This window comes from Nycticebus coucang, chromosome 2, assembly GCF_027406575.1.
Source record: "Nycticebus coucang isolate mNycCou1 chromosome 2, mNycCou1.pri, whole genome shotgun sequence".
Lineage (NCBI taxonomy): Eukaryota > Metazoa > Chordata > Mammalia > Primates > Lorisidae > Nycticebus > Nycticebus coucang.
In genome coordinates this window covers 106570489-106591438 of record NC_069781.1, presented here as the reverse complement: position 1 = coordinate 106591438, position 20950 = coordinate 106570489, and the positions used below count along the sequence as shown (strand labels likewise).

At 34.3% G+C, this 20950-nt stretch overlaps 1 protein-coding gene across 1 annotated transcript in view; it reads right to left on the bottom strand.

Moving 5' to 3' along the window:
* The window catches only part of LOC128576230 (contactin-associated protein-like 3), a 267292-nt gene that overhangs the window by 26741 nt on the left and 219601 nt on the right, over positions 1-20950 (bottom strand). The window contains 3 exon segments of the mRNA XM_053578206.1: positions 708-878; positions 5304-5431; positions 11539-11695. Of these exon segments, the coding sequence (XP_053434181.1) occupies positions 708-878; positions 5304-5431; positions 11539-11695 (456 nt within the window).

Below are 20950 nucleotides of genomic sequence, written 5' to 3'. Positions count from 1 at the left end.
TTATAAAAGGGAACAATGACATTGATACAGAAAAATGTTACTCTGAGTTGAGGGGAAGAATAAAACCAACACAAAACTAATTTTAACATATTTATCTTTACCATTTACTTTTTAATCTTGCTAAGTCCTCAATAGTAGAGATATATACCCATTGTTGGAACACCAAATACTATTTATCTTAGACACTTAAGTAATTTTATTTTAAAATGGCCCAAAGCCTTATCTGATTTTAAAACATTAAATTTAAATTTTGACAATAATAAATTAAGCTCTGGGCACTTGAAAAGCAATACATCTTGATGAATAGTAATTCAGTAAATGATTGGATGCATTTGGTGTACAGCTCCAACTGTACTCAGCTATATTCGAGAGAAGACATGACATTTTAATGAATTTTTACATGTTTTATGCCTCATAGTTTTATTTCTCTTAAAAATAAAAATGATTCAAGACATGATTGCAAGAGGGACTTTACCTAACAATTGCAATCAGTGTAACTGGCTTATTGTACCCTCAATGAATCCCCAACAATAAAAAAAAAAAAAATAAATAAAAATAAAAATAAAAATGATTAAAATCATAGAATCTTTGTACTTGATAAAACACAATTATAAAGTAAGGAAGGCAAATCTTTGAAGTTTTGTTCCATTAAAGCATTTGTTGATAGTCATAGTGATCTCATCATTTGGAAAATGTGGGTGACTCACCACGCAGCTCGATCCTGATAAAGTCTGTGATCCCCAGATTCTCCAGGAACACTCCAGAGGAAACTGTGGTCTTAAAAAAGAAACTCAAATCAGCAGTGAGTTCTCCATGGAAAGTAGGGAAATGAAGGTATGAAGTCTCTGTATTGAAGGAAGCTGAATTCCAAAATGACTCTGTTTACAAAAAGAAAAAGACAAAAGGAAAAAAAAAAGTCATGAAACAAAAATAATATTTACATTTTACACGCACAGGATTCTTACTGCTATGTACATTAATCATATATTTAATGCTTTCCTGGGAATTCTGAACATTCATGTCATGTAGTCATGACATCAACCACCAAATGGAGATTATCTGGAGGATCAGAATTCAGTCCTGAGAAAGGCTAAGGAGGCAAAGCAAAGGCAACGAGACCCGTGATGAGACGACAGCAGCAGAGCAAAGGAGGTGCTGAGACAGGTGGGGGCTCAGAATCCTTTTGAAGTTAGAGGCAACAGAATTAAGTGATGAATTGGATGTGGGATGTGAGAGGAAGAGGGGAGTCCGACATGACTCCAGGGTTTTCCATCTAAGTGGAATGGGGACTCATTCTGAAGAAGTGGAGTTTGGAACATGTTAAATTTGAGCTATCCATGAACATCCAAGTGGTTTGGATATGACTCTAGAAGCCAGAGCACAGACTTTGGTTTTCTGTCTTTCTCCCAAAGAATACTGTCCTAATAATTGCCTCCACAGCAAAAACAAACAAGAACAAAAAACTATGATTTTCCTTCTATTCCAGAACCCCTTGCATGTATTTCTTCAATAGTGAAATTGGAGAAATTTCAATAGTGAAATTGTCTCCTTAGTGTCCATTTTGGAACTATGGGTCACTGTTCTGGTCTCTTTTATGACTTCTTTTTTCTTTTTAGCATTTATCAGTTGGATGTTCTTCAATTTGGAGGTGTCTGACATACTCATGATTAGATTCATGTTTTTTTTTTTTTTTTTCAAAATTCCCAGTGAGGTGATTCTGTGTCCTTCTCTGTCTATTACACCAGGAGGCAGGCAATGCTGATTAGTCCCCTTACTTGTCCTGTTTGCTTTGATTGCCTCATGAAGTGGTATTTGTCAAATTTCTCCAATATGAAGCTACTATTTTTCTCTTTGTAATTCATCCATGTTTTGACAAGGCTATGGAAACAACCTTACCCACTTTTTAAAAACTGTCATCCACTGGTTTTATAATTCACTGATAGTTCTTGATTGAATTATTATTATTATGGTTTCCAGTGGCAATTTTCTAAGTTCTTTTGTCCCTTCTACATTAATTGGTTGGCATTCCTCTGTTAGAAGAGCTTTTCTCTTGTCTTTCTTTTTGTTCATTTCTTTAAATTTATGTCGCTCTTGGATTTCCATTCTATTAAATGGTTTATAATATGTAACTCATTTTGATGCTTAAATTGTCCCAAATGTGGTGAATAGGGGCTCCTTTAAGCTGACTGCCATGTCCTTTTAACAAGTTCCCATTATTTTTTGAGCTTATTTTCACTTTTTTTTCACAAGATTATACAGGTTCACCTTATATTTTCTCTGTTTCCTCTCTGGAATCAGCCATTTCTCCAAGAAGTCATGGTTTCTTTTAGTGGAGAATGGAAGAAAATGGTGTTTAAAAGCCCAGGTCTACATGTTAGATACCTCTTTGCTACTAGGGTATCATTGCTTCTAGGTCCATGGGTAGGCAGAGCTCTGCAATTTGTATGTTTGTATACTGCACATACACACACACACACACACATTCTGTGTTTATTCCATATTTATGTTTATATCTATTTATATATTAAAATCCATGAGTTCGCACTTGTATCTCCATTTCTAATCCAATATCACAGGGTTTATTTTAGTTTTCCTCCTTTCTATGTGTACAACTACCTTCTCAGAGAAAATGAGCTCCCACCATGCTCAACTGCTTTGTATTTGTTGATTCCCCAGCATGTAACTAGTATCCTGACCCCAGTGGTCAATTCCTTCAGCCCATCCCTGGAGACCCTGCTGGCCCCAGCTACCCAAGGGAAGACAAGGAAATCAAGAAATATTGTTTTAAAGAAAACAGAGATGAAAATAAGAAAAGGGAAAGCAAAGGAAATATTGCAGCTTGGGATATTTTAAATATCACGCATGCCTTTTTTATACCCTCAGAAGGTGAATGAATGAAATATCATGAAAAGTCTCTCAAATACACTCACATGTGGAGAGAAATGAGGGTCTGAGGTGAGTTTCCAGAGAGGAAATAATCTTAAAAGTTCAGAGTCCCTACATACCAGTGCTTGATGCTAAAATATCAACAGGTGTGTGCGTGGGGAGAAGCTCCAAATTTTTAGGGGGGCTAAAGCTGAATTGTGGAAAAAATCTGAAGTCTGTAGATATCCTAACACAAGTATAGGATATGCTCTCCATGTTGTGATGTGACAACTGATGCAAGGCTTTTTAAATAATTATTGAAGATAAAACAGTACAGAGACAGTAAACCAGATACAACTTAACAGACCCCTCTCTCACCAACTCAAGATCTTAAATTATGAAAAAAAAAATTGATAGAATGACAGACTCTAGTCCTGTGATTATGGTTCAGAAGGGACATAAATACACATCTGATTGCGAAGAGACAGATGTCAAGAAGAGTTCAACTATATTATATATAAATAAATTAAATGTCTGAACTATAACAAGATAAAGAAGCAAACATACCGTGAAGGGAGAAAAAGAAGGAAGGGGAAAAGGAAGAAGTACGCAGAAGGTAGATTGAATGGGAGGAAAGAAAGACATGAAAGTAGATCATAGCACACAAAAGTGAAAAAAAAATCCAAAAAACACAACCCAAGGGAACGAAAATCCTTGTAAGAGTTTCACAGTATAGGAATAATACAACACTAATTCAGCAAAACTAGAGCTAAAGGATTAGCTAATTTGAAAATACAAAACCAAATCATTGTTGAAATAATAGATAAATAAGAAATATCCAGACATGGAATTAATACAGCTACTATCTAATGACTGAAAGACTTATGATAATCACATTGAATGCAGAGAAGGACAAGGAGACTAAAGCGATTGGAGAAAAAAAGAAAACATACAGAGGGCGACGGAAGACAGGTCAACACAAAGTCCCAGATGCAGAAAATCCAACAAATTAAATAGAAAATGTATTTAAAGCATCATAATAGGCCCTGGAGTTTGAGAGGCTGCAGTGAGCTACGATGATGCCAAGGCACTCTAGCCCGGGCATTCAGCAAGACCTCTCTCCACAAAAAAGCATTAAGACTGTTTTTCTTAAAGGAGAACTGATATCAGAATATTTAGGTCAAAATAAGCATGCTTTATTTTAGGAAAAATTAACACAACATAATGAATGCTGAGGCATATTCTGGGTAAACTTTGAAATTGAAGGATAACATGTTAGTCAAAAACTGTGAAGAGTCTGAGATTTCACTCTACTTGCAAGCTAACAATTTAGCCTGCTACAAAATCATGGATGGTGACAGAAAACATCTTTCTGGGTCAGTGTCAAGGAACTTTGCTACAGTACAGCAAGCAGCAAGAACATTAGAATATTTGCAACCGTTCCCTTTATATCTAAATCTCAAAACAAAGCAATGCACTGGGCAGGGTCAATGCTACACACGCAGTAGATTTACATCTCCAATGAGGAGCCCATCTGACAAGTGTCCAGGACTTTCTGAGCAAGTAGAAAACAAACCAGTCCCCCTCCTCTCTTGGGAGTGAGCAGTCATTGGCAGAGATACTATATACTCCTTAGTTGCCTATTCGGTTTCACAGAAACTGCTTCATTCTGGAGACACCGTGTAGTCTGGCACACCTGCAAGAACTTGTAGGGATGCTCAGGGTCCACACTGGACTATCTCTCTCAGCAGTATTCTCCACATACTGAGGCAGAGAAGTAAATCAAAATAGATTTAGTTTCAGACTTCTCCACAGCAACAAAAAAAATGCTAGTGTGAAAAAAGACAGTATCAAAGCTTTTCTCAGTGAAATAAGATTTTTTATATCTGGCTCATTTGCTGTTTTCATGTACTAGGGCAGATCCTTGCAGACTTGAAAGAATTCTGGGAATGTAGTGCCCATAAACCCTGGGTGGGTGAGGGAAAACTTGATCATGGAATCCAATCATGAATGAAAACACTGCAGTTAAAAAAGATTAATATAACGCTCAGAACTGTAGGATGATGAAATAATATGTACCAAGGTCCACTACAGTTGTCTGAAGAAGGGCTAATGAATAAATACCCTCACAAACTGAGGAAATACTTCACTTAATGACTGTTCTGAAAGAAATAAAATAAATGGACAATAAATCCAGCCAACCAAGTAACAAGTTAAAACAAAGATAACTCATTCTTTATAATGAATTATAATTCACTAATTCTTCAGTAAGAAAATATTGATCTTCAGTACAGACAGTGTTTTCATAATACCTGTGCTTTTCTGATATCCATCCTGGTCCCAGCACCGCCACCAATTTTCTCTCTGGCCAAAACAAGAACATTCATCTACTCTTTTATAACATGTTATGAAAAGAAAGCTTTCTTCTTGCCACTTACTGTCCCCCTGGCAGAGCAGCGGCCCCAGGCTATAAGCTGCTTCTGAATTCAGTCGGCCTGTGTCTGTCATCACAACCTGAGTGACCGGCAGGTGCTCCTTTTGGGAAAGGACTATTGTGTCACTGGTCCTAAAAAACAACAACCAAAACCCTTATATTATCCTGATTAACATACTGATAAAATTAGCTACATTCTCTTATTGTGATTTGAAATCAACATTAAAAGACTTAAATGAACACTTAAAAACATTTTCAATATTTTGAGAGAACAAAGACTGATGAATCTAAATCAAGGTTTAGCGAGCTTTATCTGTACAGAGCCTTACAGTAAGGGATTTGGGATTCACGCGCCTCACGGCTTCTGGTAGTTACTACTTAACTCTGCCTCTGGCATGTGAAAACAGCCATAGACAACAAACAGGTGTGGGCATGTTGCAATGAAAGCTTATGGACACTGAAATTTGATTTTCATACAAGTTGTACATGTCAAGAAATATTCTTCATTTTTTCAACCATTTAAAAATGTAAAAAAAAAAATTCTTAGCTCATGGGCTATATAAAAACAGGCCATTGGAATGGATTTGACTAACAAGCAATAGTTTCCCAACTCCTGACTCATTTGGCAATTCCTGATGTAAATGACCAGAGAGGAGAAAGGGGGCAAATACAGAAGGGTGGTCATTTTGGAAGCATGGGACATTTTAACAACAATTAAGCGTATAATGTCTCTTGTAAAATTAGTCTAAAGGTAATATCAAAATGATTGTTAACTATAAATATAAGTAGATTTAGATATTTATTTAATATATAAATTAAACATATATAATATATATTTAAATTATATATTAAATATATTTATTTATATTATATTATATTAAATATATTATAATATATTTATTTATATTTATATTATATTTATTTATATTTATATATATAAATAAATAAATAAGATAAATATCTAAAAAGACACTAGATTTAGATATTTATTTCACAGAATATTAATTTATCATCATTTTTTAAATTCCTTTTATGGTTACTTAGTATTTCTTGTTTTGCTAACTTTATAAATTGAAAAAAAAAACCAGCTCCATAGGTTCAAAACCAAAATAAATACAACATCCTTACAAGTAAACACAGACTAATGTATGTAAATATGAGCAATGCTGTCTCCAGACACTGAGTTGACGTACACTTGGTGCTCACGTTCTATTGGTCAGGCACTGTGTCAGGCACTGAGAGCATAGAGCAAAAAATACAATATCTACTCCATAAAAGCACACAGCCTATTGGACACCATGAATATGAGTTGTCATCATCTTCATCATTCATGTACTCATGACTGGGAAAATAATTGCACAGTACTCTGGCCCTGGAGAAAAAGCTGAGAGACCCGGAGGTCCTGGTTCCAGCTATGAACCTATTTCCTCTCTGACCAAAGTAAAGGCATTTGTCTACTCTTTTGCAAAAAATACTTCTATACTTATATTTATACTTATATTTATATACCTATGCATATATATGATGTAATAAGATATAATATCCCTTTGCCTCAATTGCATGTGTATAGACAAAACATTTACAGACAAAACATTCTTAGCCTAGTTCCTTATTCTGATCTAGAATCTAGTAAATTCTGTTTTCTTGAAATTGTTCTGTTCCCAAACTTTCCTTGGCTTGGTTTTGTGGTAAAAGGTCAGAATAACTAATATTAATCAATGTGATCATTTTGTATTTGCAAAACAAATTTTTCTGAATAAAAGAACTTTAATTGATATATCATGGTTATACATATTTCTAGGGTACATTTGATATTTCTTTACCCATGTGCAATGTGTAATGATTAAATCAGGGTAACTGGGACATCCAAATATTTATGTTTGGAACATGTTAGGAACATTACGATTTTTTTTTCATGTTAGGAACATTACAATTCTTTTTTTGTGTATTTCTTGAAATATACAATAAATTATTGCTAGCTTTAATTTCCCAATTGTACTATCAAATATGAGACTTATTCATTTCATCTAACTGCATTTTTGTACCCATTAACCAACTTCTTTTATAAAAGACTCTCGGTATCAAAATTTCAAATTTGAAAAGACAGAACTAAAATAAAATGACTATATATATAAATTTTTTGTTTTGAGTCAGAGTCTCACTCTATTGCCCAGGTTAGAGTGTCATGGCCTCAGCCTAGCTCACAGCAAGCTCAAACTCCTGGGTTCAAGGGATCCTCCTGCTTCAGCCTCCTGTAGGCACCTGCCACAATGCCCAGCTAATTTTTCTATTTTTAGGAGAGACAGGGTCTCACTTTGTTTAGGCTGATCTCAAACTCCTGGGATTACAGGTATTAGCCACAACACCTGGCCAAATGACTATATTTATAAGATTTTTATCTTGTAAAAAAATTCAGCAATATAAAGAGATATAAATTAATATGAATTAAAATATTAGAAAATAATGAAATATTTAATGGTAAAGAAAGATAATCTTCTAAAAAATTATTTCTAAAGTTAGACTACAATTCCATTGCCTTACCTAGTTATTTTATGACTCTGTTACTCATGTTTATGCATATAATGGAGCATGGATTATCTAATATTGCCACCATTCAGCTTTGGGGTAGACAAACTAGAAATATGCTTCTGGGGAATGAGGCAGGTCAGTCTGGGAAATTTTTTGTTAATGTAGAAATAACTATTTTAGCTTCTGTAATCACCATTTTAGCAAGATAACCTAGAGAGGAAATAAAATTCTATTAGTTATTACTGGAGGATGCTTGAATTTTAAAGATCCATTTTGCATTAAACCTGCAAGTTTCATTTCATTTTTAACACTGAAAGTGGCACAAAATACTGAGAATGTGTAATGGGTATCCATAGTGCATTGCAGTTGCATTAGGACAGATATTATAACAAGGTCTTTTTTCTTCCAGTTGTCTCAGAAAGACTGTTGTTCTCAGTATGAGCATGAGGATGGCCATCATTTTCCACCAATTTCTTACTGGTATAGGCAGATCTCAACCTTTGCAGATTTGTCATAGGTACCAGACTTCCTCAAAACTTCCTAATCTACAGGAGTTTCTCATTTTTCTTCGTTTCTTCCTATTATATTCTAAACTGTATACTATAGGTTAAACTTGGAAATAGTGCATTTGAAGGTACAATAATTTCTTATAGAAGTATTAAAAATTCAGTGAGAGAATCTCACTTTTCACTTGAAAGCTCCTATTGCGGGTGGCACCTGTGGCTCAAAGGGGTAGGGCGCTGGCCCTATATGCCAGAGGTGGTGGGTTCAAACCCAGCCCTGGCCAAAAACTGCAAAAAAAAAAAAAAAAAAGGTAAGTTCCTATTGCTTAAGAAATTATACTTTCTTACTTAAGAAGTGCAAAACCTTCCAAAAACTACTACTGATTATTTGCCAGGAGAATTCATTTAATGTAAAGCACAGCTACAAATTGGTGAACAGGGTTGTTAAGAAAGCTAAAAGGGAGAAATGTTGAGTCAACTATAAGTTTTATTGATTTTTCAGGCGGAGTAGGTCAGTAATAACAAAATCATTACGATCCACAACTAACCCACTTAAAAAATTTCCAGGCTCTCAATTTCTGTTTAATTGGTTGATATGCCTATTGCTTAGCTGGTTCAAGCAGCATAAATCAATACTGCAATGTAATGTGTCTAAATAGGATTAGTCTCTTCCCCTTGTTTTTCAGCTTAGAAATTATTTTGCTTATTCTTGCACTCTTAGTTTCCCTATTAATTTTAAAATCAGCTTGTTGTAATCTATATAGATAAATAGAACAGTTGGTATTTATTTGGAATTTCATTAAATTAACAGATTAATTTGTGGACAATTATATCTTCGAAAGAGAATTTCTCAACTACCGACAGCATTATTGCTGTTTTAGACTAGATGTTGTTTTGTGGCGGGAGCTCTCCTGTGTATTGTTAGTGTCTTTTTTTTTTTTTTAATTGTTTGGGATTCATTGAGAGTACAAAGAATTATGTTACGCTGATTGCATTTGTTAAATAAAGTCCCTGTTACAATTTTGTGTCCTGCCCCCAAGAGGTACGCCATACACTATTACCTCCCATTCCCCTCATTCATCCCCTCTCCTCGCTTGCTCATTGCCCCCTGTGCATGGTAGTATCTTTGACAGTGGCCTTGGCTTCTACCTACTACAACCAGTAGAAACAACTCTTTGTAACAAAGAAAAGCCTTCAGACAATGCCAAATTCAAATACCCCTAAGGAACAAAAATTAGCCTTGGTTGAGAACCATTGCTTTAAGATATTAAGTCATACTATCTATGACAGCAGTGAATCAATCTATTCATTTGGTTGTCTTTAATTCTCTTAATAAAGTTTTCTAATTTTCAGAAAGGCCTTGCAGTCATTCCACAGAACTTTACATTTTTGTTAATACTGTGAATAATTTTAGTAGGTTTTATAATGGTAATCATCTATGATATTATAAAAATTCAAGTGATTTCTCAGTATTGACTTATCGCAAATTCAGCAAACTCACGGAACTCTCACTTTTTCTGATAGTATTTCTTTAGATTATCTTAGATTTCCTGTGTTCACAATTATGTTATCTACAGTGCCTGATAGCCTAGCATCTTCTTTTCCAACCTTTTTGTTATTTCAATGTATTCCATGTATTTAGTTTCCTTTTCTGTCACTAACGGGCATATATATGAGCTTTTAAGAACTACAGGTTTGTTATCAATTTATAACAAACTGCTATTAAGGATACAGTTTCTACAATGACAATTCTCTAAAATCTGTTAAAATGCTCTATACTTGCTTGAGAGTGATATATATTGTATAACTGCATATCTTAAATGCAATCTTAAATTGCAATCTTAAATTTGTTCATTGTAGCATAATAATCTTATCTGCTTCATTTGTTGATTCTCAAAAATTTTATGTTAAATTATCCCGCTATTTTGGATAATGTATCACTTTCTCTTTGCATATTTGTTTCTTTTTTCTTTATATACTTTAAACAATTTCATGATGCACACAAGTGTAATTAGAATTTTCTAGTGAAATAAGCTCAGCTTTAGATATCTTCCAATTTTATACCTAATAATGCTTTTTATCTTTGTCTCATATAATACAGCTATGTCTATTTGTTTTGAGAATTTGTATTTAACTGGAAAGCATCTTCCTTTTTTATACTTCCAACTTTACTGAGTGCTTGCTTATGTTTTAATTTTTTATAAACAAGCTATAGCTTCTTTAAAAATCTAATACCATAATGTCTGTCTAGCGTTTAAATGAATAGAGAGTTCATTCACATTTATTGTGATTACTTGTACACTTGGATACATATAAGCCATCTTATTTTATGATTTTTATTTTAGGAATCAAATTACTGTTTAGATATTTTATAGCTGAATCAACTATATTGACACCTGATCGATGATTATAATTTTTTCTAAAAAAAGAATGTAGTCTACATGTTCTAGTTGTTTTTGACAGTGTTTCTGAGTTGCTGATATGAATCAGAGATTTAAAACATTTTCATTATAAGACCAAGAATAACCTCAAAACAACTTCTATAAAAAGATACATGAAATCTACATGAGAAAATTCTTATGCTCAAAGGAAAGCTTAAACTATAATTTTCGAATCCTTGAATTCTGTGTGTTAGTTGTTTCAGTGTGGTCTAAAGCTTGGATCTTAAAGCTTTAGTATTGTACTAAAGAAGGGTTAAAGGAATATGGGAAATTGTTGATTTCACAAAATAAACATGCTCCTTTTATGCTGAACCTCTCAGAATTCTAACATGTTAGTGTTTACTGTGAATTTCTAAAAGAATAATAGACTATGTAACTTTATATTCCAAATCTATCATAACAAAGATTTGGAGGAATTCACTTCTGAGTTGCTGCTGAGTATACGAATACTTGATTGATTAATTCAATTAAACTTCAAAAAGACTGATAATTGATTTCCAGTGGATGTAAAACTTACCAGGTGTTTCTATTTTGAGAAATACAAAATGCACATTACATAGTATTTACTGTGAAACAGTAAATCTTTGGTCATGAAATTTAATCTTTAGATTAATTGATCGTATTTCATCAAAACATATTTTTAACTTGCTTGAACATACTTTAATCTAGTTACCTTTTTGTACCAGCTTGTCTGATATTTAATTACCTAAGCATAATTAAGGAATAACAACTACATTTTTGTGCAGGGAAATCATGTGGAAATCACCATTCATTCCGGTCAGCATCGCAGTCGCAGTAATATTGAGAATCAATGCAGTTCCCTTCTAATCCACAAGTACACTTTTGAGCATCAGATGGAGAACTTCCCCAGTAAGTGTGTGTTTCATTTGTTCTTCCAACCCACCAACTCAGTGGGGTTCCATCTGAAAGACAAGCATGAGAGAGATGACATCTACTTTACTCTCCACTACCACCACCCCAATACAGTTCCCTTTACTCCCAGGTTTAAAGGAGAGTGAGTGTGTGTGTGTGTGTGTGTGTGTGTGTGTAAGTAACAGAGAGAGAGAGAATGAGAATATACTTTAGGAGTTATATTTCATTTCACCTCTGCAATAAAGATGGTTAGCATGCTAACTAGACTTTTCTCCTCAGTATTTCAAAACCTAGGCTTAAAGGATTGCTATCTATTTTTCTTTTGTTAGAAAAGGTGTCCTTAATTTATTTGTACACAACATTACATACTCTCCATATAAATAACATTAAAAAATTTGCCATTAAAATAAAACCACAGTAATTTATACACTAAAGATAAAATCTGTTTGAGATGATGAAATACTTACCTGGAAAATTTGATGTTATACAAAGACACTGATTTATCTCAGGACGTATTCTTACTAAGAACACTAGCTGTGTGTTGAACATTTGGAAAGTTATGGTTCTCCCTGTCAGGACTCACAGCGTTTTTGGAGGAAAGTATTTTTCTTGGATTGGATAGAGTTTATTTGGTGGCTAAAGAAATGACACTGCTAGGCCTTCTTTATTCCAAAGGTGACTCGTGTTCAAAAACAAAGTGCCCCTGCATCAACTACAGCTCTGACTAGTGCAGATGTTTAGCACCATCCCTTCCTCAGCACCAGCAATGATTGACAGAGCCAGACACTGACTTAATTCTGTCTGTACAGCAGGATATGTGTACATTTTATAGTGAAGACAGAATAATTATAAAAGCAAGTGTGTAGACCATCCATCTTAAAAAAGAGAAAGGAAGTGAGAGGAGACAAATTGCAGTTATCATGGTATTAGGGTGAAAGAAAAATGAAAGTGGATTAATTCAATCAGTTTCTCAAGCATGATTGATCATTTGGTGCTGTTTTTGTTTCAAATTTGTTGGTTGTTATCATTGGGCCCTGAATTGGGATCTGGAACTTATGATAATTTCTACCTTATCATGAATTACAGGTTAGTTACAACTCATTCATAGGTAAGCTCTCTGCCTAAATAAAGATAAATAAATAAATATTTAGCCCAAATATTTAATTCACTCCCCACCACTGCCACTCAACTACCTATTCCTCAGGAAAAAAAGGAAAATAAAAGAAAAAAAAAGGCAATTCTGGAAACTTCATAATGGAGTCAATATCAAGAATCTTTCAAAAATACATTGAAAGCTTGTCATTAGAAGGGAAAAGATATTTAAAAATAATATTCTTTTCTTATAATACTATTTTAAAAATTACTTACTTCACCAATGAACTTCCATAGATAAAAGAGAAAAGCCCTCTATATCCTAATGCTTAAGTGTAGGTCTCTGTCTAAGTCTCCCATATTCCTTACAAAATAATAAAACATGTATATTTTTAGTAATAGTAAATATCTTTGGTTCCGCTTAAATGTTTTTTAAATGCACTGAAGAATTTAGAGAAAACTTAATGAGGAACTTTTGAACTGATAAGGATGGTATAGATTTGTCTGTTCCTGCTTCTCCCCACTAAGTTTAACTGTTTTTAAAAATTTTATCTCATTTATTTATTTATCTTTATTTAGTAATATCGGGGGTACACACGTTTTATTTACATACTTTGTTTCTTGTACAATTTGAGGTATAGTTATTAAGCATGCCCTTTACCCAGATAGTGTGCACTGTACCCAATAGGTGTGAATTTACCAGTAAGTATAAGTATAATTATAAAGCTGAAAAATGGAAAGAGGAAGATTAACTGATTAAGACCCCAGGGCTGAAAGAAAACTGTACTTGTTTACACAGCATATTATAACTCGCCACCTAACAGAAGAAGGCAACCACATAACTGGTGTTCTCTGATCCCCAAACTAACAACATAAGGTAGCCCAGAGAGGATCTTTTCTCCCTCATCTGGGATAGGAGTCCTACTGACATTTCATTGTGAAAATTGGCCAAAAAAAAAAAAAAAAAAGAAGAAGAAAGAAAGAAAGAAATGGCAAAGGGTTTAAGTGGAAATCAAGCTGATAATAAGTGGTCAGGGAAATGCTTCCCTTCTCCAGAGCCTGAGACTTCATAGCCTCACAACAGACCCTGAAAGGTCAGTAGGCACCAGGAAAAGGTATTGCATAACAACAAATGTTTGACCTGGCAAGCATTCTCTACTTCTCAGATGCAAGGGGAACCTACCATGACAATCACAAGCCCTGGAATACCCTTCACCCCAGTAGGCCCAACCTGCCTTCCACCCACATAGAGGCTACACATCCCAAAGTGGGGAAACTCTTTCTGTCCCCTTAAGCAGCACCCACATGGAATGGTAGTAACCCAAGCAGCACAAATAAACCAAACTGATCAAAATAGCCTAACAAAAGCTCTGAAAATTAGATTGTCATTAAAACCATAGCCCATAAAAATAGGCTAAAACCCAAACACTAAACTTAAATAGGGTGACCGTCTGATAAAATAAAAATTTAAATGAGAACCAGAGTCTCCTCACACAATTGTTGAAAGAATCATCTAGAATCGTCTAGAATATAATTACTGAGAAAAATCACTCATCATGCTAAACTAGAAATCATAATTTTTTGGAAAGAGACAATCAGTTGATACCAACACTAAGGATGAATCTAAATTATCTGACAGAGATTTTAAAAACAACTTCCATAAAAATAAAATTATTCAACAAGCAATTGCAATTCTCTTAAAACAAGTGAAAAGAAAGTTCAGCAAAGAAATAGAATTATGAAAAAATCAAATGGAAATTACAGAACTGAAAAATAAAATAATATAACTTTTAAAAACTCACTCAATGAGCTGAAGAATAGAGTAGAAAAGACAGGATAGAATAAGCAATCTTGAGGATAGTTCAACAGATTTTTATCCAACCTAATCAAGAAGGAGAAAAAGACTAAATATAAAAAGAACAGAGCCTCAGGAACCTACAAAAGAATAACAAAAAACCCAACATTTTTATCACAAAAATTCCAAAAAGAGTAAAGAGGAAAGGGAAGTTGAAATACTATTTGAAAAAACATTGGCTACAAAATTCCCAACTGTGGTAAAAGACAAATCCACAGATTCAAGAAATTGAGTAAATAAAAAAAAAAGATTAATCTAAGAAAACTGACAGTAAGATCCAGCATAATTGAACTTTCAATAATTAAAGACAAAGAAAAAATTTGAAAGCCATGTAAGAGAATAACACATTACCTATAAAAGAATGCTAATTTGAATGACAGTAGATTACTTATTTGAAATCATACAGACCAGGGGAAATGATGTCTTTTTTTTGGGGGGGGGGGAACCTAAAAGAAAAGAACTGTCAGCTACAAATTCTATATCCAGAGAAACTATCCTTTAAGAATAAAATGAAAACATCAACTTTTTAACACAAAAGAAAATCGAAAGAATTTGTTCCCTAAAGAATGAGCTCCCAAAAGAATGGGCTCCCAAAAGAATGGGTAAAGAAGAATGGATAAAGAATAGGTAAAGTTTTTCAAAAAGAAAATTAATAATAAAAAGGAATCATGGAGCATCAGAAAAGAAGAAATAACAATAAAAAGTGAAGAAACATGGGTAAATATAATAGACTATATTCAAAAGCAGAAAAGATAGAGGACCTAAAATGGAAATAAAGATTCCATATTTCATTGGAAGGGCTAAAGTATTTAAGTTTATTGTGATAAGTAACATATGTATATTGTAATATCAAGTAATGAATAAGAAAATTATAATAATCACCATAAATATAAATAGTTAAAAAATAACAATTAAGAAGTAGAGATTGGCAGAGTAGATTGGGGACAGAAAAAAACACGTGATATTTACAAGAAACTTCAAATTAAACAACAAAGGTATGTTAAAAGAAAAAGGATGGAAAAAGATACACCCTAGATAATTAATTTTGAAAGAAAGCAGAATAGTTATATTAATATCTGATAAAATTTAGAATTTAGAACAAATGAAAATAGTAGGAACAAAAAGAAATATTACTTATGATTTTTTAAAAAGCGGTCTTTTAAAAAGATTATACATGATTATAAATGTGTATGCAGCAAACAACAGACCCTCAAAAAAATGAAGCAACAATTGAGACATCTGGTTTCCAATCTGGCATCATGTAGGAGCTTGGAAGTCATAATTCCCATTCTCACAACAAGAAAAAGCTGAACTAAGTGAAAATCAGTAACTCTCCTTATTGATTAGAGAATTGAAGTCACTGGGCAAACATCTTCCCAGAAACTGTCGAGAGAAATAAAAACAGAATCACAGCTAATGGAGCAAAAGCAGCTCCTACTCTCACAGGAACACTCAAAAAACATAATTGACTAATTGCTGGATACTGAGCAAGGACAAGCTTGAGATATTCAAAACTCCTGGGGGACGGGGAGCAACCTTAGAGGGTCCATACACTTTTGCGAGTTTTACTTCCAGGAACCTCACTAGGATCTCATGGTAAAGACAGAAGAAAAACACTCCTTTGTCTCTGGGGAAGGAAAGAAGGGGAAGGAAAAAAGTCACCATTTTAAAATGAACCCAGAACATTTCAGTTCTTCTTAACAACATCCCAACCATAAAGAAAACTAGCTGGCTAGTGCCTTCAGAACCTGGGGAAGGGGAAATAGCCTTCTCACCCAAAGAAAGGGGAAGGAGGCTGAGAAGCACTATGAAGGTCAGAACCTAGAAAAACAGATCCACAAAAAGAATGACCTCATCACAGGAGTATAGACTGCTTCACCTCTTCCCATGCCTTACCACCACATCGATGGGTTGCCTGTATAATAATAGGGGATTATAGGCAAAAGAACTGTAAGCTTCAGGCCCCACTTAATTAAGAGGGAGTCTATAGGGAAACTGCAAATAAAACAATCAAAAGAAAAAAAAGTGTCCTAGAGGAAATCCTAGCCTCTGACACCACAATTCTACAATGTGTAAACATGGCCAGATAAACATAAAACCTCACGTTAAAGGCTTCCTTATCTCAGATACTTGTGCTGGTACACCATGTTCAGCTTATAATAGGATATTTCAAGCCATGCTAAAGGAAAACAGAACAGTCTGAAGAGACAAAACAATTATCATAAACAGTCTCAGATATGACAGAGATTTTAGAATTATCAGATCAGGAATTTAAAATAATGATAATTAATATGCTAAGGACTCTAAATTTAAAAAGTCAACAGCACGCAAAAACAAATAGGTATATAAACAGAGAGAGGAAATTTCCAGGGAAGAATCTGAAGGAAATGCTAAAGTTTAAAAAAAATGCAGTAACAGAGGGTGGCACCTGTGGCTCAAGGAGTAGGGCGCTGGTCCCATATACCGGGGGTGGTGGGGTCAAGCCCAGCCTCAGCCAAAACTGCAAAAAAAAGATGCAGTAACAGAAATATAGAATGCCTGTGACAGGCTCAGCAGTGAATTGGATAAGGTTGAGGAAAGAGTCAGCAAGCTTGAAAATACATCACTGGAAACCTCCTATTAAAAAAAAGAGAGAGAGAGAATAAAGAATGAAAAACAAAACAGAATATCTGAGATCTGTTCTGCAAAACAATCTCAAAAGGTGCTAACATATGTTAACATATAATGGAAGGAGAAGAGAGAGAAAGAGAGGAACAAAAGAAATACTTGAAATAATAATGGTTGAGAGTTTTTCAAATTTCGTAACAGATACCCAACCACAGATCCAGGTATCTCAGAAAAAATACAAAAAACTACACCCAGGCAAATCATATTTAAAATGTGAAAATGAAGAACTAAGAGAAAATCTTGAAAGAAGCTAAAGTAAGATAAAACACTTCAACTGTGGAGGAACAAGGACAAAAATTACATCAGCTTTCTTCTAAGAAATCACAAAAGCAAGAAGAGAGTAGAGTGAAATATTTAAAGTGTTGAGAGAAAACAAACACTAACCTAGAATTCTCTATCTAATGTAATTATCCTAAATAGTATAGTAGAAATAGAGACTTTTTAGATAAACAAAAATGGAGGGAATTTGTTGCCAGCAGAACTGCCTTGCAAACAATGTTAAACGAAGATCCCCAGATAGAAGGAAAATGATACAGGTTAGAGATACATACAGAAAGGAAGAACATAAGAGAAGGAATCAAGCAGGTAAAATAAAAACTTAATTGACATAACAAGCAACAGTTAGTTCAAAATAATAATAGAGCAATGTATTGGGTGAGCTAGGGCTCATGGAAAGTGGAACGAATGATGGCAAAGTAGTAGGGAATGGGGCAGAAGAAATGAAAATATTTTGTTATACGTTTAAAGTACTTTGGACCTACAATATCAATTAAGTGTAACAGTGTTATTTGAAAGTAAATTAGTTATAATATACATTTCACACTCAAGGGTAACCACTAAAATAATTAGAAAGAAGTATAATTGATAAGAGAATAGAGACAATGGAATCATATAAAACACTCCATTAAAACTAGAAAAGAAAAATGAGAGTTAAAATGTGGAATTAATACAAGAATCAATAATCACTCTAATCTTGAATGGTCATGTATCAGTTAAAGACAGAAAATGTCAAACCAAAATCCTCTTTAAATATAAAACTATAGAATAAAAGTAAAGGGACAGAGAAAAATGTACCATGAAAACACTAACCAAAATAAAGCCAGAGTAGCTATATTAATTTCCTTGACTTTAGAGCAAGGAAAATCTTCAGGGATGAATAAGGGCATCACACAATGATAAAGAGGTACATTCTCCAAGAATATATAATAATGTTTAGTGGGTATAAGCCTGACAACAGAAGACTCAAACTGTGTGAGGTAGGAACTGATGGAACTGGGGGACAGAGCGACAAACCCACTATTAACATTGGAGATTTCAGCACCCCTCTATCAGTAACTGACAGAGCCAACATGCAGAAAAGCATTAATCAATCAGGTGGATCTAATTTACATTTATAGACTACTTCATTTAGCCACCACAGAATAGAAGAGATCTGACAATTAAGTTCAAGATCTCATCCTAGAAAAAGTGCTACATACGTCATTACTGAATATCATTACTGTCTCTTTCAAAGTACTCTCCTTGGGAAGCTATGTACCAATGTAAGCACCTAGTCTAACTTTCAAAGAAATTCTATAACTCTTTTCTGGAATGGCTATCAAAGCTGTTGTCATATTACCCTTGAGGACCTGAATGTCATATTTCACTATTTCCTTTATCTTCAGCTAAAGAAATAGGTCACTGGGGGCCAGATCAGGTGAGTAGGGAGGTGTTGCAATACACTTATCTGTTTACTAGCTAAAACCTCGGTCACAGACAGCACCATGTGAGCTGGTGCATTATCATGAAGCAAGAACCATGAGTTGTTGGCCAAGATTTTCAGTTAAAATTTTCCTGTTTCTCTCTTGATGTTTACTTGGTCTTCTATGCTTCTCACAGCCAGCTGATGATTTTGACACACAATTCAATGATTTTTTGCAGTGTTTTCATCAGTTCTGCTCCTTACAGACTGCCATGACATCTCTTCATCAGTGACGCTTTCTTTCCTCTCTGAAAAATGTTTAATCTGTTTTTACACTGTAATTTTCTTCAGGGCATTATCCTCATAAACTTGTACTAACATGTGCCTGATTTCACTTCACTCTTGCCAAGGTTAACAAGACATTTATAAATGTTTGCTCATTGCTCTAATTCAAGCTCTAACATTCTTGCAACAGCACACAAAAACACACAAGAGTAATGAATGCCACTCAGCAAGATCTTGCCACATATCGACATGAAGACAATTGTGAGACACCATTATACCAACTTTGAGCTCTTACCGAGTGTTTGTACAGTGCTGCTAGTGTAAGCACATGGTAGTAAGTTTGCAAACTTAGTTGCCAGGCCTCATATATTCCTTCCAAATACACATGCACAAGTCAGTAAGCTAGATCACATTCTAGGTCATAAAACACTTTAAAAATTTAAAAGAATATATATCATTTGTAGAATTCCCGCATAAATATGTCCAACTGACTATTGACAGTGTTGAAATGCAGTTCAGTGTAGGGAGGACAACCTTTCCAACAAATGGTTCTGAAGCAAATGGACATTCTTAGGCAAAAAAAAAAAAAAAAGCAAGAGAGAGAGAGACAAACATATATACCTGAACACCTTGATCTCTCACACCTTAGACAAAAATTATCCCCAAAAGAGGCATTAAATTATGGAATTAAAAATAACATGTGAGGCTGTAAAACTTTCATAAAAAAATTGAAAATCTCCGGCTTGGTGCCCGTAGCACAGTGGTTACAGCGCCAGCTACCTGCACCGAGGCTGGCGGGTTTGAGCCTGGCCCAGGCCAGCTAAACAACTATCATAACTGCAACCAAAAAATAGCCAGACAATGGGGTGGGCATCTTTTGTCCCAGCTACCTGGGAGGCTGAGGCAAGAGAATAGCTTGAGCCCAAGAGTCTGAGGTTGCTGTGAGCTGTGACACCACAGTGCTCTACCCAGGGAAACACAGTGAGACTAAAAAAAAAAAAAAAAGAAAGAAAGAAAGAAAGAAAGAAATCTTTGGGATTTAGAGTTAGGCAAAAAAATTTTAGAATTCACACCAAATGCATAATTCATAAAATGAGAAAACAATAGATCAATAGATTAGATCTTATGAAAATCAAAACTTTTGCTATATGAAACACCCAATTAAGAGGATGAATAGACAAAGCACAAAGTGGGAAAATACATTTTCACATGACATATCCAAAACAGGACTGGTATCTAGATAGACATATAAGGAACTCAAAACTCAAAAGTAACATCATGAAACAAAACAAACAAATAGACCAATCCAATTACAAAATGGAAAAAAATGCATAATGTTTCACCAAAATGATATGCAGATGGTAAATAAGCACATTTGAAAAGATATTCAATACTCTTAGGTATCAGGAAGATGCAAAGTAAAACCATAATAAAGATATTACTACACACCTATCAGAATAGTTAAAACAGAAACTGATGGCAACACGAAATGTTGATGAGGATGTGGAGGAATTGAAATCCTCATACACTGTTGATGGGGATGGTACAGCCACTCTAGAAAACAGTGTGGCAATTTTTATAAAAATAAACATGCCATATGACCCAGCAATTGCAGTTTTGAGCATGTATACCATAGAAATGAACACTTATGTTCACACAAAACCTATACAGGAATGTTCGTAAAAGCTTTATTTATAACAGCCCCAAACTGTAAACAACCAGATC